At 41.7% G+C, this 17497-nt stretch overlaps 1 protein-coding gene across 1 annotated transcript; it reads left to right on the top strand.

The window, feature by feature from the left end:
- Positions 1-562: 562 nt before the first annotated feature.
- Positions 563-15815, top strand: LOC139447441 (transcription initiation factor TFIID subunit 9B-like). The gene is made up of 6 exons (XM_071228789.1): positions 563-690; positions 2415-2551; positions 4388-4519; positions 6373-6442; positions 7474-7596; positions 11896-15815. The coding sequence occupies exons 1-6, from the start codon at positions 570-572 to the stop codon at positions 12063-12065; spliced, it is 753 nt and encodes a 250-aa protein (XP_071084890.1). The 5' UTR covers positions 563-569; the 3' UTR covers positions 12066-15815.
- The last annotated feature ends 1682 nt before the right edge of the window (positions 15816-17497 follow it).

The following is a 17497-nucleotide window of genomic DNA, read 5'->3' as shown; positions in this document are numbered from 1 at the left end:
ATACCACACTCATTCTCGTTAGATACCATTTTTACGAAACTCGTGAACTTTCTATGGTATCTGACCTCGCTTTCGCTCGGTCAGATACCATAGAAAGTCCACTCGTTTCGTAAAAATGGTATCTAACGAGAATGAGTGTAGTATTCTCTATGGACCAGACAATCCAGTGATTGATATCATGGATGAGCATCGATTCACGCAATTTGGATGCGATGACATGCATCAACCAAGGCAGCGAGCCTGACCATGTCGCCTCTCATGACAAGCATATAGATCTAGTCGCCTTTTACAGCAAGCATGGGCTGCCGAAACCCTATTCGATCCCGGATCTAAGAAGTTCAACAGAAACTCGTCGACCCTGATACACAAAATACACATTATCACTCTGATTTTCATAAAAGCGGTGAAATTACACATGAAGCAAGATAACAGGTCAGGATTTTTATATTACATAATACATATTAATTTTTAAAAACTCAGCAGATGTTGCAAAAGCCCTACGATATACTTTCTAGCTGTTGTCGAGTTGGGAGTTGTCTCCCCAAAGCGCCACCTACACTATTGTAAAGATGGCGGCTCCGGCGAAAAGCTCGCCGAGGGACGCTCAAGTAATGGCAGCAATTTTGAAAGATATGGGCGTTTTAGACTACGAACCAAGGTTGATTAATCAAATGCTTGAATTTACCTACCGTAAGTACCAAACTGAAACGTTATGAAGCATTGTTTTCACTGTTTTGATTCACAGTCCTTGTTCATCTCGAAATCGGGTAATGGTCAGTGATTAATATCAATATCCTTCCAACTCGCGGGAACTACAAGTGACAATAGATGCCCGAGTCACCTTCCATGTCGCAAATGAATGTAGATCATGTCATCGTATGCAGACGTCAGTGATTAGATCGATAGGCCAGGTTGTTCCTTTTGCGAAAGGCGACTATAGTTGTCGTAAGAGGCCACTAACGGGATCGGGTGGTCAGGCTTGATTGATGCATGTCATCGTATCCCAATTGCGTTTATCGATGCTCATAATGTCAATCACTGGAATGTCTGGTCCAGACTCGATTATTTACAGACCACCGTCATATAGCTGGAATATTGCTGACTGCGGCGTTAAACAACAAACAAAACAAAATCATGATCATCCAGTATGATCCACTGGTCCAGTGCCAACCATGGGTCCATTCTTAGTGCTAAAGCAGTCGGTGCCAAAACCTTTACCACCGACCAGACCGAACCTGTTCGGTTCTTAGTGTGTTAATGTAAGGACATTTGTTAGTAATGCTTACTGGACCCACAGGACTTTTTAGTGAAATTTAGCATCAACAAAGGGTGGTTTCGGCAATGAATCTGCATGAATTAAGGTGAACATCTTGTAGTAGAGCGATGAGACTTTATCTTTACTACACATGGTTGCGGACTATTGCCTAAAGGAACTGCAGGAAATCGCATTGTGGTATGAGACCCTGAACTGTGCAGTGCAACATGCAGTCACTTGCTGTCGTTGAATACAATGTGATACACATGCATTTTACTAGATACCTATATCCACCATGATTGTTGGCTGTTATTAATAAAGTGGCATGTAACAGCATTACAATATTACAAAATGGGTGATAAACATGATAAAGCTCACAATAAGTAGACAAAAATGACTCGTTGCATTTGCATAGTTTAATATGACTAGAACTCAAAACTGACTATAAGCAATTCATAAACATAATCAACATCGGAAATTGGGACAATTCGATATACATTTCTATTGTGGCATGTGTAACCCATCAGTGATGTCCCTCTGGGCCATCTTTCAACAAATACATAGTATTTTTCAGTAACTTTGGTAGCTAAAATTACATTTACTTACAAAATCATTCAATTAAACCCTTTCGTGGGGGGGCAAGCATCCTGTACCTCCATGAGCACATTATTATTATTATTATTTTATATTATTATTATTATTATTACTGCGTAATAAGCGCCCACAGCGATATTTGCTAATATATTTGCAAGTGAACAATCCCAAATAGCACACCTTCCGATTGATCAATGTACACAAGACCTATTTATTTGTGTATAATATGCACTCATGTGTTATATGCACTCCTAATGAAGATACGGATAATTGGTCTTCAGCAATCCAAGAGGCAACTATGCTTGTTGTAGGAGGTGACTAATGGGATCGGGTGGTCAGGCTCGCTGACTTGGTAGACACATGTCATTGTATCCCAATTGCGAGGATCGTTGTTCATGATTTCAATCACTGGATTGTCTGGTCCAGACTCAATTATCTACAGACAGCCGTCATATAGCTGGAATGTTGCTGAGTGTGGCGTTAAACAAAAGACAAACAAAATGTCATGGAGGGGACAGGGTTTGTTGTTGTATCGATTGTTTATGTTTTGTTTTGTTGCTTTTAGGATACATCACTGACATTCTGGATGATGCTAAAGTCTACTCAACTCATGCCAACAAGAAGAACCTGGACACAGATGATGTCAAGCTAGCCATTCAGTGCAAGATGGATCACTCTTTCACTACACCTCCACCAAGAGATGTAAGTATCTGCAGACCACCTCCATGGCCTAGTGGATAGAGTGTCTGATCAGACAGGGGTCGCATCATACAAAAGTACATTAAAAGATGATATTTGTTATCATTCTGCCTGGCTCTCAGCATTGACATAAAACAATGATTGGCTGGATCGGAGTCAGTATAATGAGTAAGATTCGAAATGGGGTGTCCATGTTAAACTGCAGCATGGTTGGTTGGTTTGTTGTTTAACACCGCACTCAGCAATATTCCAGCTACATGAGGGCGGTCTGTTAATAATCGAGTAAATATCATGAGCACCGATCCACGCAATTGGGATCGATGACATGCTTCAACCAAGTCAGAGAGCCTGACCATCCGATCCCGTTAATCGCCTCTTATGACAAGCACAGTCGCCCTTTACGGCAAGCATGGGTTGCTGAAGACCTATTCTACCCCGAATCTTCACGGGTCTTGCAGCATGGTATCTCAGTGGGCTAGCACTATAAAACCTGCATAATTCTCCCTATTATGTTCAGGGGTTTATCAGCACAATACCCATGCTTGTTGGATTTACCGAAGTGGTAAGCGACCAACAACTGCTTCACTTGTCCACCCAAATCATGCTAAAATTGAATTACCGTATTTAACGTAATAAGCACCCAAGGCGCTCTCAAAATTAGGAATAGGGGGCTCTTATTAGAATATTATTTTGGAGAAAAAACAGAGTTGAAAGATAAATCTCGTGGTTTATGCTGACAGCCTGAAATGTTTATGTACGACAGATTCATTCAGCATTCAGCTATATGAAGAAGTCTGTAAATAATCAAGTTTGGACCAGACAATCCAGTGATTGATATCATGAGCATTGATCTTTACAACTGGGATACGATGACATGCATCAACAAAGTCAGCAAGCCTGACCACCCGATCCCGTTAGTCGCCTCTTACAACAAGCATAGGCGCCTTACATGTAAAGCATGGGTTGTTGCAGACCTTTTTTACCCCCGATCTTCACGGGTCCCTTGACCTACAAAACTAGGGGTCCAGATGACCTAGAAACATGCCAACTATTTCATGTATATTTCAAAGGCCCCTACAGGAAATATGAGGTCCTGTTAAGTAATGCTATGGTGCAGTGTACTGTAAGATTTAATGATTACCGTATTCGACATAATAAGCGCCCATAGTACTCTCAAAATTAGAAATAGGGGGCGCTTATTAGAATATTATTTTGAGTTGAAAGATCGTAAATTTCGTGGTTGATGCTAACAGCCTGAAATGTTTACATACGACGGATATATTTTTCAAGACTTTAATTGATATAACACACAAGTGCGTATTATGCACGAATAAATATGTCTTGTGTACATTGATCAATCGGAAGGGGTGCTGATTGGGATTGTTCACTAGCCAATATATTAGCAAATATTGCCCTGGGCGCTTGTTAGAGCTTGACGCTTATTACGTCGAATACGGTATTGTAATTACAGGAACTTCATTCTTGTCAAGAATTTGGTATTATTAATATTATTGTGCATCCCTTGGGATGTAATGTATCTTTTATTTTGTGTTCATTCAATACATTTATGCATACTGGAGGAACATTTCTGCATCGGGTACACCTGTGCAGAGTCAGTCCAACCTTTTGTGTAGGGGCAGTCGGGTAGCCTATTGGAAAAGCGTTCGCTCGTCACGTCGTAGATCCAGGTTTGATTCCCCACATGGGTACATTGTGTGAAGCCCTTTCCCGGTGTCCTCTACCGTGATATTGCTGATGTTGCTAAAATTGCATAAAACCATATCTTAACTCACTCCAAGCTCCTGTGTAACATTGCTTCATCCTGGTTGTTTTCTACAGATGCTGATGGAGATAGCACGACACAAGAACGGTCAGCAGCTGCCCCTCATCAAGCCCTACTCCCTGCCACGCCTGCCACCTGACAGGTACTGTCTCAGTGCTCCCAACTACAGACTGAGAACTCTCAAGAAGGTGAGCTTTTCTGCCCATGCGTGTTGCAGTACATCTTCCCGAGGCAAGAGAGTTAACTGACATTTAAAAGTCCAGTTTCCACCCTTGCCAAACTAGGCTGGAATTCCTGGGCTCGATCGTAGCGCCACCAGTGGTTATTACAAGTTATGTTCCTTCTAAGCCTCTCCTATGGACCAATCAGATTCAACCTCTCGTATCACTTGCATTTGCTTCAAACAAAACGGTGGCGCCCACTCAAGACGATCTGATCGATAATCAAGATCTTTATTGTGATAAAACGACTCCTACATCGCGAAGTGCATCAAATCACGTGAGCACCTTGATTAAAAGCATGAAAAGATTTAGAAAATATCTGTTGATAGCGAGTTAGCGGTGCACATGTTTTGCAAATCCTGCAGTCAACAGAAATCTGCATGACACTTTACGAACCGGATTTCGATATTGGTGCGCGATTTTGATTGGACTATGCATAGACTCGTTAGTCCAGCCAAGATGTAACTCCATAATACCAGCCTAGTTCGGCAAGGGTGGAAACTGGACCTTTATAGTCAGTTAACTCTCTTGCCTCGGGAAGATGGTTGCGGTAGGGCTATTATGATACCTTCGATGTCATTAATACTTAGGCACAGACAATATGGGGTGAATTGTTAGTTTGTGAATTCTCCAAATATGCTATTAACAAAAGTTTCTTCCCTTAATGGCGGAAGTGGCTTAGCGCCACTTGTACGTATGGCGGAACCCTAGGAGATGGTGTACTAGAGGACTCACCTGCTGTATTTAAGCCTGCCTGCATTTGGGTTTCTGGGTTTAAAAAGTCCTCAAACAGATAACATATTGTGTACATTTAATAGCTGTTATTATTTGTTACTTTTTTATAATCATAATAACCATCTCTCTGTTTTTTAGAACTGTTTGATATTTTGTGGTTTTTTTAGGTAATGCTAGAGTTGTTTTTAAGTGATTTCATCATTTCTTGCAATTTGTTGTGTATAGTGCAGTTGTATCTTCAGTCCTCATGATAAGGGACTGTGGGGTAGCCTTGTGTTAAAATGGTCGCTCATCATGCACACTTTCACCAGAGCTCTAGATAAGCTTTTGGTTATTTGAACCTGTGAAGACCGGAGTAGAATAGGTCTTCAGCAACCCATGCTTGCCGTAAAAGGTAACTATGCTTTTCGTAAGGGGCGACTAACGGGATCGGGTGGTCAGGCTCACTGACTTGGTTGATGCATGTCATCGAACCCAATACATGTACATTGACTAGGCACGATGTGCTTTTCAATTGGCATTTATCAGTATGTTTGTCGCACAAACTTTTCTGAATGTAACTGTCAGTAAGTGTTTTTTACGATCAGGTGATACAAAATCATTTTATCTAACAGTTTTGATATACGCAATCATTTTATCTAATAGTTATAATATACGCATTGATTTTATTTCAATATTTTTTGCTGCATATTTGATGCGTTAGGATTTTATTATACCCCCGACCTAAAAGGTCGATGGTATATAGTTATACCAAGATTCCGTCCGTCCATCTGAAAACCTTGTCTGCGCAATTTCTCTCAAACTGTTCAGTGGATTCATCTCAGACTTAGTACATATAATCTGTGTCATATGGAGGGGTGCAGTCAAAAGAAAAATATGTTTTTATTAATTTTCCATTTTTTTATGAATTTTTCATATCCTAACCTATCCGTTATTTAATTTGAAAATACTGACACACTAGGCGGGTCGGGGGTATGAGTGAGCCACGCTCACTTTTGCCCTTGTTTTCTGCATATTTCAGTTTATTTAATGCATATTTTACACAAACACGCAGCTTATCTCAAGCTCTGCTTTCACTGTTTCAGTCAAGAATCCAGATTGGGCTACCACAGTTTTCTTCCGGTTCTCCGAGAATCAGCATAGCTCCCATGCAGTGTAAGTGTTCACCCTGTCTGGAAGTACTCCCCTCCCTCCGTGGTGTAGTGAATAGAGTGTCTGTGTGTGGAGCGGCTTCATCCCTGTCCAGGGGCACAGATGGCCCAGTCGTCTAATGTGCCTCGATTCGCTGTGCAGAGTTACGTCCCTTGGGTATGCCAGAAACCTATGATTGTGTGTTCGAATCCCGGTTCGCCCCAATTATGTTTCTAGGTTTGTCAGCACCATACCCATGCTCGTGGGTTTCACTGAAGTGGTAAACGTCTGAGACCTGCATCTCTTCGGGCTTTCCTACCACATTAAGCTGACACGCCGTGATATAACTGGATTACTGTTGCAGCATTAAACCCCTCTCAATCAAAACTATAAACAGTCCCAATTTTGAACGACATAATTTTTTCTTTCAATTTGCCTGCCATGTGCATTTTGATTGGAATCCGACATACGACCCAGCAATATCACATTTGGTCGTGGGGCAGGTGGGATTTTAAGTCAGTTAATTCTTTAGATCTTTATTCATATGTTCTTTTCTCAAAGAGACCGCTTCCATGGTCTAGTGGTAGAACTTTTGCCCTGAAAACGGAAGGTCCAGGGTTCAATAAATCGGCTAAAACAAGGACTGGTCGGCTCGGAGTCAGTATACTTTACTGAAGACCCAGGTTGGATTCCCGACATGGGTACAATGTGTGAAGCCCATTTCTGGTGTCCCCCGCTGTGATGTTGCTGGAATATTGCTGAAAGCGGCGTAAAACCATACTCACTCACTGTGTCTGAGTGGGGTGTTCATGTTAAACTGTGACATCGTATCGGCATTAGTCTGGACTCGTACAAGCAAAAAGCTTTTGCGCTCGCACACTCACATCACTATATAAGTGCAATAATTATGCGATATTAAACCTCATTTGACCTCTTCTCAAAGAAAATGTCAATAGAATGTTTATGTGCATGTTTTGAATATTGGATTGCTAGATAGTGTACGAATCCCATTCAGGGCAGGTGATTCATGACATATTTTTAATTCTACCTTTCAGCAAAGGGCTCCAGTTCATCTAGTCATGGACTCACGGTGGTATCAAAAGCTCAACCCACAGTAACCATCATCAGTAAACCTGCCACAGCCACGATTCCTAAACCTACTATTAGAGTCAACACAGGTTAGTATCATGCATATGTTCCTGTCACAGCCACGATTCCTAAACCTACTAATAGAGTCAAAACAGGTTAGTATCATGCATATGTTCCTGCCACAGCCACGATTCCTAAACCTACTATTAGAGTCAACACAGGTTAGTATCATGCATATGTTCCTGCCACAGCCACGATTCCTAAACCTACTATTAGAGTCAAAACAGGTTAGTATCATGCATATGTTCCTGCCACAGCCACGATTCCTAAACCTACTATAAGAGTCAACACAGGTTAGTATCATGCATATGTTCCTGCCACAGCCACGATTCCTAAACCTACTATTAGAGTCAACACAGGTTAGTATCATGCATATGTTCCTGCCACAGCCACGATTCCTAAACCTACTATTAGAGTCAACACAGGTTAGTGTCATGCATGTGTTCCTGCCACAGCCACGATTCCTAAACCTACTATTAGAGTCAACACAGGTTAGTGTCATGCATATGTTCCTGCCACAGCCACGATTCCTAAACCTACTATTAGAGTCAACACAGGTTAGTGTCATGCATATGTTCCTGCCACAGCCACGATTCCTAAACCTACTATTAGAGTCAACACAGGTTAGTATCATGCATATGTTTCTGCCACAGCCACGATTCCTAAACCTACTATTAGAGTCAACACAGGTTAGTATCATGCATATGTTCCTGTCACAGCCACGATTCCTAAACCTACTATTAGAGTCAACACAGGTTAGTATCATGCAGGGGCGGTCGGGTAGCCTAGTGGTTAAAGCGTTCGCTCGTCACGCCAAAGACCCGGGTTCGATTCCCGACATGGGTACAATGTGTGAAGCCCATTTCTGGTGTCCCCCTGCCGTGATATTGCTGGAATATTGCTAAAAGCGGCGTAAAACCATACTCACTCACTCACTCACTCACTAGTATCATGCATGTGTTCCTACCACAGCCACGATTCCTAAACCTACTATTGGAGTCCACACAGGTTAGTATCATGCATGTGTTCCTGTCACAGCCACGATTCCTAAACCTACTATTGGAGTCCACACAGGTTAGTATCATGAATATGTTTCTGCCGCAGCCACGATTCCTAAACCTACTATTAGAGTCAACACAGGTTAGTATCATGATATGTTCCTAATTAAGGGTGGCGGGGCAGGAGTGGTCAAGTGGTCAAAGCGTTCGCTCATCACGCAGAAGACCCTGGTTCGATTCCCAACATGGGTTCAATGTGTGAAGCCCATTTCTGGTGTGCCCCGTCATGAATATTGAATATATAACGCTAAAAGCGGCGTAAAACCATACTCACTCACTCTTTAAGGGTATCTTCTGGTTTGAAATTGTGTTCACTGCGCAACTCAAACTGCCGTGTATCAGGAGTCTTTTAACGAAATATTTTAAGTCAATTTATCTCCAAAATGAAGCTAAATATAAGTTGCTGAACTAGGCTTGAATTTCATGGCTTGATTGTGGCGCCGCCAGTGGCTATTACAAGTTTGTCCCTTCTGTGTCCCCCTTACTTACCAATCAGTTTCAACCTCTTGTATCAAATGCAATTGCTTCAAACAAAATGGTGGCGTCCAGTAAAGACGATCTGATCGCTAATCAAGATCTATATTGTAATAAAATAGGTTCTACCTTGCGAAGTGATTTGAGCACCTTGATTAAAAATATAAAAAGATGAGGAAAATATCTGGCGACGCCCAGTTGATGGTGCAGTGTTAGCAAATCCTGCAGTTAATCGAAATCTGCATGCCAAAATCCATGTTTACGAACTGGATGTCTACATTATTTCGCGATTTTGATTGAACTATGCATAGATTTGTAAGGGAAATTTCAGTTTGGCTGGACTAACGAGTCTATGAATAGTCCAATCAAAATTGCGGAACAAACATCCAGTTCATAAAAAACTTAGGGGGGGCAGTCGTCTAAGGCGCCGTGATTTGCAGTGCAGAGTTGCATCCCTTGGGCACGCCAGAAACCTATGATTATGGGTTCGAATCCCGATTCGCCCCGATTATGTTTCTAGGTTTGTCAGCACCATACCCGTGCTCATGGTTTTCACCAAAGTCGTAAACGTCTGAGACCTGCATCACTTCGGGGTTTCCTCCCACACATTAAGCTGACACGCTGCGATATAACTGGAATAATGTTAAAAGCGGCGTTAATCCCAACTCACTCACTCACTAAAAAGCATAGACTTCAGCATGTAGATTTTGATCGAATGAGGGATTTGCAAAGAATGTGTACCGAGGTGTGGGAGTCGACATATTTTGCAAATCTTTTCATGTTTTTAATCAAGTTCCTCAAGTGATGTGATGCATTTCACGACTTTCATGGTCAGTTAACGCCCTTGCCTCGAGAAGATGGAGGGACGTAGAAGGGAAATAACTCGTAATAGCCATTGATAGCGCTACGATCGAGTTCAGAAATTCAAGACTAGTTTGTTCAAGGGTGGAAACTGGAATTTTACAGTCAATTAACTCCCTTGCCTTGGGAAGATGATCCTATTTTTTGACAGTTAAGATGAAATTGCTGCTATTCCGAGGGATTAAAACATAAATTCATGTTCATACAAGGTGGTGCGTTCAACAGTAGAATTCAGCTATACAGTGTTCCCTTGCTATTGTACTCAATATAGAGCTTACTCAGTTACAGGGGCGGTCGGGTAGCCTAGTGGTTAGTATCATGATATGTTCCTAATTAAGGGTGGCGGGGCAGGAGTGGTCAAGTGGTCAAAGCGTTCGCTCATCACGCCGAAGACCCGGGTTCGATTCCCGACATGGGAACAATGTGTGATGCCCATTTCTGGTGTACCCCGCCGTGATATTGCTGAACTATTGCTAAAAGCGGTGTAAAACCATACTTACTCACTGCTCATGCGGTAGTAAAGCATGGCTCCAAAAATTTACTTATATTTTTAATAAACTTAAGTTTTCCAATGACATGATGTTCTCCCCATGTCTAAAAACATTATCAGCTGATCACCGCAATCACGTAACACTGAAATACCAGTCAACAAATCCAAACTGTATTCCGATAAAACAAAAAAAACTCAATAAATAGCATGAATTCCATTGCCTCATCTGTAAACTTCCATTGCACTCGAGTGACAACACCTGTTTGCAATCACCTGATTGGTTTGTACTTTCGCTGTCTTTTCATGAATGAACAACCATGTTTTGGTGCACAGTTCTAGAGATTATTCTTGCAGGTCAGCATTAAAACTCAAAAAGTAAATGCAAATTTAAACACTATTTTCCTTTTCATCACGACACAGGCACCAAAATGTTGAATGACTACAGACTGTTCTGAACTTCTGATAGCAGTACAGTATTTCCCATGACTTTAATATTGACAAAAGTTGAACGTGTCAAATCACTATCATTGATTCAATGTGGATGCAATAAAAGTCATGGAACCTTTAAATTTTAGCCAGGACCGGTATTTTCATCTGCTACCGGCCCATGTGACCGGCATATAAAAATGCCAACGGAAATACTGTAACGGGATCAGTTGGTGAGGCTCGCAGACTTGGTTGATGCATGTCATCAAATTCCAATTGCTTAAAACGATGCTTATGATGTCAATCAATGGATTGTCTGGTGCAGACTGCATTTTTTACAGAACCCTGTCATATAGCTGGGACATTGCTGAGTTTAGCGTTAAAAAAGAAACAAACAAAGCGTATATTATGTGAATTATTGAGGGTGTTCAACGAAGATATTGTGTGGAGGGCATAGCCATGTACATACATATTTTTCATATTTGTTAATAATAGTTTGATTTGTAAGTTGGCCAACTGGTGTTGACTAGCTTCTTCTTGACAAGATCCGTGAAGATTTCGGGGTAGAATAAGTCTTCAGTAACCCATGCTTGCCGTAAAAGGCGACTATGCTTGTCGTAAAAGGCGACTAACGGGATCGGGTGGTCAGGCTTGCTGACTTGGTTGATACATGTCATCGATCCCAAGTGTGTGGATCGATGCTCATGATATTATTCACTGGATTGTCTGGTCTAGACTCGATTATTTACAGACCGCCCTCATATAGCTGGAATATTGCTGAGTGCGGCGTTAAACAACAAACCAACCAATCTTCTTGACAAATGATACAATAACACAGCGTTAGAAATTGGCACTAGTCCTGTAGTCCTTGCCAGACTGCCCAATAGTTAAGGTATCATAAGGACCAGTAGAAATGTGCCATTTGTAAGGTATTTGCTACATGTTATCATTGTGAGGACTAGTGGACTGAAACTGTTAGTTTCTTCCGCTGTAACATGTCTTTTTCTCCACATCTTTAGGGATGACCAAAGTCCTGCCCAACACCAGCGGTCAGATCATCACTACCCGACCAATACCAACCAGCACTCTGTCCACTATTGGTCAGCAGGGAGCATTTGGAGGTCAGCCCATGATCCCCGGTATCAACCCTCTCAAGAGGAAGCTGGAAGATGATGATTATGACAAGTGACGTGGATGATGAGGGGACATCTGGAAGAGGATGATTATGACAAGTGACGTGGACGATGAGGGGACATCTGGAAGAGGATGATTATGACAAGTGACGTGGACGATGAGGGGACATCTGGAAGAGGGTGATTATGACAAGTGACGTGGATGATGAGGGGAAATCTGGAAGAGGATGATTATGACAAGTGACGTGGACGATGAGGGGACATCTGGAAGAGGATGATTATGACAAGTGACGTGGACGATGAGGGGACATCTGGAAGAGGATGATTATGACAAGTGATGTGGACGATGAGGGGAAAGCTGGAAGAGGATGATTATGACAAGTGACGTGGACGATGAGGGGACATCTGGAAGAGGATGATAGTGAGACTGACTAGGGATGAGGTCGCTGAGACTGGATTAGATGTGGCTTCATCAGGGGCTGGACTCCTGGAGGCAGTGTTCTCAATGTTGCAGTGTCAAGTTATCCTGAGACACTGTTTGGTTAAGCTCAACTAATCAAGACTACAATATACTGAATATATAACTGTTGTCAAACACGTTAGGGTGGTACACATCTTGATACACGGTACATAAGGCAGTCTACCGGATATCTTCTGCCATTTTGGTAAGGGATGTGCACAAGCTCCTTCCTTTGTAAAACTTTTCAGATGCCATTTTTTCTGCCCCGCTAAAATAACAATGGGTTTGGGGAGCTTGAATTAAATGCTTTCGTAAGTAAAGGTAATTTTTATTTCCGAAGTTAATACAAAATAAATTGTTGGTTGTTTTTAATTAAGCCCAATGGATATCACTGATGAGGTTGTAGCATGCTCTAATGAACTGCTATTTTTTAGTACATTTTCAATGTTTATGGATTGCTTTGAGACTCTAGTTGGAATTTAATCATAAAGCTTACAAATGCAAGCAGAGTCATTTTTACTGCTTATTTTAGCTTTATGGCCCTATTTTTCAAACAGGTGTGTTGTTTGTGGGTTTGTTAGTAATATCAAACAAACATGGTGGATATGTGCCGGTAAAACGCATATGTATCCATAAACTTAACATTTGCCATGTGAGGGAGACATATTCCACTCAAAGAATGAGTTGAGGCTCAAACAACATGTCATCCTCCTGAGGCAAGGGAGTTAACTGACTTTTAAAGTCCAGTTTCTACCCTGCCGAACTAGGCTGGAATCATTGTGTTTCGGCTGAAGTAACGAGTCTATGCTAAAACAACAAACTAAAATAAATAATCCATCATGTCCAGTTAAAACTATTTTGGTAAAGCAAGCTTGACTGAGAGTAATCCAGAGTGTCTGAAATTAAGTCACCAGCATAGTTATAATGTCAACAAATGTTTCGGGTACCTAGATTCAAATACATCGAGAGCAAACCTCAAGGACCTCAGAACCCTGTAATTTCGAACATTGGTAAACTGTACTAAACATCACAGAATTTTTTTCTAAATGGCCTGTTTGTCATGTAGGCTCTATCATATGAGAATTCACAAAAAAACGTATTTGATGTAATAAGTGCCCACAGCGATATTTTGCTAATATATTGACTAGTGAACAATCCCAATTAACACCCCTTCCAATTGATCAATGTATATAAGACTTATTTATTTGCGCTCGTGTGTATTATATGCACCCTCAATTGTGGGCAATTAAATTCTGGAAAAATATATCTGTCGTAAATAAACATTTCAGGCTGTCAGCATAAACCATGAAAGAAACGATCTTTCAACCGTTTTGTTTTTTTCTCACTAAAAGAATATTCTAATAAGAACCCCTTATTTCCAATTTTGAGAGTGCCTGGGCGCTTATTACATCGAATACGGTACTTCCATTAGCTGTTCCTTGTTTTCTTTCCTTCACTAAATGGGAGCACAGGTGGCCAAGTCGTCTAAGGCGCTGGATTCGCTGTGCAGAGTTGCATCCCTTGGGCACGCCAGAAACCTATGATTGTAGGTTCGAATCCCATGTTTCTAGGTTTGTCAGCACCATACCCGTGCTCGTGGGTTCCACCGAAGTGGTAAACGTCTGAGACCTGCATCATTTCGGGCTTTCCTCCCACATTAAGGTGACATGCTGTGATACAACTGGAATAATGTTAAAAGCGGAGTTAAACCCAACTCACTCATCCTTCAGTAAATATACAGTTGGAGAAACAGATCTGAAATATGTTTGTCATAATCATGACCATGGAAAGATGAGTATAGTAGAGCATACACCTTTATTGTGGTTGGACCCTGTAGGCAGACCCATGCTTGCCGTAAAAGGTGACTAACGGGATCGGGTGGTCAGGCTCGCTGACTTAGTTGATACATGTCATCCATCCCAATTGCGTGGATCGATGCTCATGATATTAATCACTGGATTGTCTGGTCCAGACTCGATTATTTACAGACTGCCGTCATATAGCTGGAATATTACTGAGTGCGGCGTTAAACAACCAACCAACCAACCAACAAACTGTAGGCAGAACTGTCACGTCTTTCCTACCACTGGCTGAGTCAACATGGTCAGTGGGGTGCAGGGCTTTGCCTCCAGAAACTTTTCTATACATGGTCTACAAGTTTGCAGCAAATTCAGAAAATACCCCAGTTGTACCTCAATTTATCATGATTGCTATTACAGTTATGACTATTATTATGGCTTTGTGGAGTTGTCTTATTTCACTAATAACAGGACCATTAAATTGGAGGAGCTTTAATGCTCAGATGTAAATTATTGCATTGAATGCATTGTTAAAATACAATTTTATATATAATGCTTCTAAACTGAAAAAAGGAGTTTGAAAAGTTCCAGATTCTCAAGGAAATAATTATCTATACCAGTTTGCCAGACAACAGCATTAAAGTCTTTGAAAGACATTTAGAAGTGATACAAATAAGGAAGAGAATTTATGGATGTCAAGTTCTTTGTTATGAGGAACACAACGTTTCGGAGTATATGCTTACTCCTTCATCAGGTGAATGGAGTAAGCATTTAAGTTGACATCCATAAATTCTCTTCAACAGCATTTAATCCAATGTAAATCCTTGGCGCGTCCCAGGTCACGGGTGGCCCAGTTGTCTAAGGCACCGTGATTTGCTGTCCAGAATTGCGTCCCTTGGACACGCCAGAAACCTATGATTGCCGGTTCGAATCCCCGTTCACCCTGATTATGTTTCTAGGTTTGTCAGCACCATACCCGTGCTCGTGGGGTTCACCGAAGTGGTAAACGTCTGAGACCTGCATCACTTCGGGCTTTCCTCCCACATTAAGCTGACATGCTGTGATATACCTGGAATACTGTTAAAAGCGGTGTTAAACCCAACTCACTCACTCACCTTGATGTGTCACAACTTGTTTTTTTCCCTTTCAAAATCCAGGACTCAACTCTGCTATGTATTGTTATTTTTTTGGTGGAGTCTGGCAGAAAAGGGCCCAAAAGACATATGAGTAAGGGTAGGAAGAGGTTTCAAGCCCTATATCCCCAACCATTACCAACACTCTATTGCAACAAATGACTAACTTCTCTTGGTCTCTTGGATAATGATGATACGTGTTTCTATAATCTATATCAGTAATACTGATGAACAAGAATGTTTCAGGATATCATAAATCATGTCAAAATAGGAAGCATGCAACTTTTCAACAATAGAAAATCAGTGATGAAAATATGTGTCATTGCTTGTGTGTAATTTTACATAGTTGATGTATATATATGATGTATGAATTGTGAGACAGTTTCCATAGAAACTGGTCATGATTAGAATAAATCCTAGTACTTGTAGTAGGCTTTTGTTTTGTGTTTATCCGTTGTGAAGAAATGAAAGCATCTTTTGCAAATTTGTTTCACAAGTAATATCATAAGAATTGTCACTTGGGGAATGTTTGGATTAGCAGATGTCCATTATAGTTGAGACCACCTCCGTGGTCTAGTGGTAGAGCGTCCGCCTGGAGAGCGAAGGTTCAGGATTCGATCCCAGGCCACGTCATACCAAAAGATGTTAAAAGACGGTACTTGTTGTTACCCTGTCTGGTGCTCAGCATTAAGGGGCTAACACAAGGACTGGTTGGATCGGAGTCAATGAACTGTCTGAGTGGGGTATTCACGTTAAACTGTGCCATGGTATCTCAGTGGCCGGACTAGTACAAGCGCGCTCTCTCTCTCTCTCTCACTCACACACACACACACACACACACAGGGAGATGTTATTTTCTTGTAAGTGATAACTTCACTGGATTCACAAGAATCCAACGCCTGAAAATTTCAACTATCATCATTCAGTCTGTTTTTCCTGCCTGGCTCAGCAAGGTGCCACCCCAATGATGACGACCCTTAAATAATGTACCCGAACCAGACAGTGCAGTGATTGATCTTAGGGGCAACAACCCACACCATCCGGGTACAATGACATGCCAGTCCATTCAGTCGCCTGGGGCGCTGGGGTAGCCGAGTGGTTAAATCGTTCACTCCTCCCCCCGAAGACCCTGGTTCGATTCCCGATATGGGTACAATGTGTGAAGCGTATTTCTGGTGCCCCCCGCTGTGATATTGCTGGAATATTGCTAAAAGCGGCGTAAAACCATACTCACTCATTAAGTCGCCTCTTACTACCGCAAAAGGTAGCTGGGTACTTCAACCCAGAATCTAACAGAGAAGTCAGAGTGATGATGTTTAGGTCCAACAAAATGGCACCGATGGAAAGCAACCAGGTTGGAAGTGAGGTTGTGAGTTGGGTTCTTACGCCACTTCCATGATATTCCAGTAATATCACGGTGGGCGACTCCAGAAATTGGCACCACATATTGAACCTATGAGTAGAATCAACCCATGACAACAACATGACCAGCGAATACTTTAACCAGTGGGCTACCCCAGGCCAGCAGAACATACAAGGTCACTCGGGTCACAGAAGACTTGTAGATATTATTGCGGATGGGAAACGTTGGCAAACACACACTTTATAATGCAAAATGTGTTTGTAGAGAGTGGCAGTTGCTACCAATAGGGGTAGGGCTTACCCTTTCCACAAAGGTAGAGGTGGTGTTATCTCTCTGCTGTAATAGGAGACTAACGGGGTCGGGTGGTCAGGCTCGCTGACTTAGTTGATGCATGTCATCGATCCCAATTGCATGGATCGATGCTCATGATGTCAATCACTGGATTGTCTGGTCCAGACTCGATTATTCACAGACCACTGTCATATAGCTGGAATATTGCTGAGTGTGGCGTTAAACAACAAACAAACAACACGAACGATTTGTAATGATCCATTCACATACTTTTCCTTTTTACTTTTTACACCCAATGGAAACTGCTTGGGAGACACTCGATACGGGTTGTTGATGTTTTATATTATTTTAAGAGTGATAGAACGTGTTTCCTGAAGATCTCCATTATAGAAGGTTATATATCAACTCACAGGAGACTCTAGGCCTTCAGCAACCCATGCTT

Source organism: Haliotis cracherodii, unplaced genomic scaffold (assembly GCF_022045235.1).
Source record: "Haliotis cracherodii isolate W230 unplaced genomic scaffold, xgHalCrac1.p SCAF_7, whole genome shotgun sequence".
Taxonomy (NCBI): Eukaryota; Metazoa; Mollusca; class Gastropoda; order Lepetellida; family Haliotidae; genus Haliotis; species Haliotis cracherodii.
Note: the sequence above shows the minus strand (reverse complement) of the source record. Positions and strands in the feature narration are given on the sequence as shown.

What these genes read in the sequence shown, in the direction of transcription:
- LOC139447441 (XM_071228789.1), top strand. Translation starts at nt 570, where the DNA reads ATGGCGGCTCCGGCGAAAAGCTCGCCGAGGGACGCTCAAGTAATGGCA. An exon ending in AATGCTTGAATTTACCTACC is followed by an intron (nt 691 to 2,414) that starts GTAAGTACCAAA and finishes TGTTGCTTTTAG; the next exon opens with GATACATCACTGACATTCTG. An exon ending in CTACACCTCCACCAAGAGAT is followed by an intron (nt 2,552 to 4,387) that starts GTAAGTATCTGC and finishes TGTTTTCTACAG; the next exon opens with ATGCTGATGGAGATAGCACG.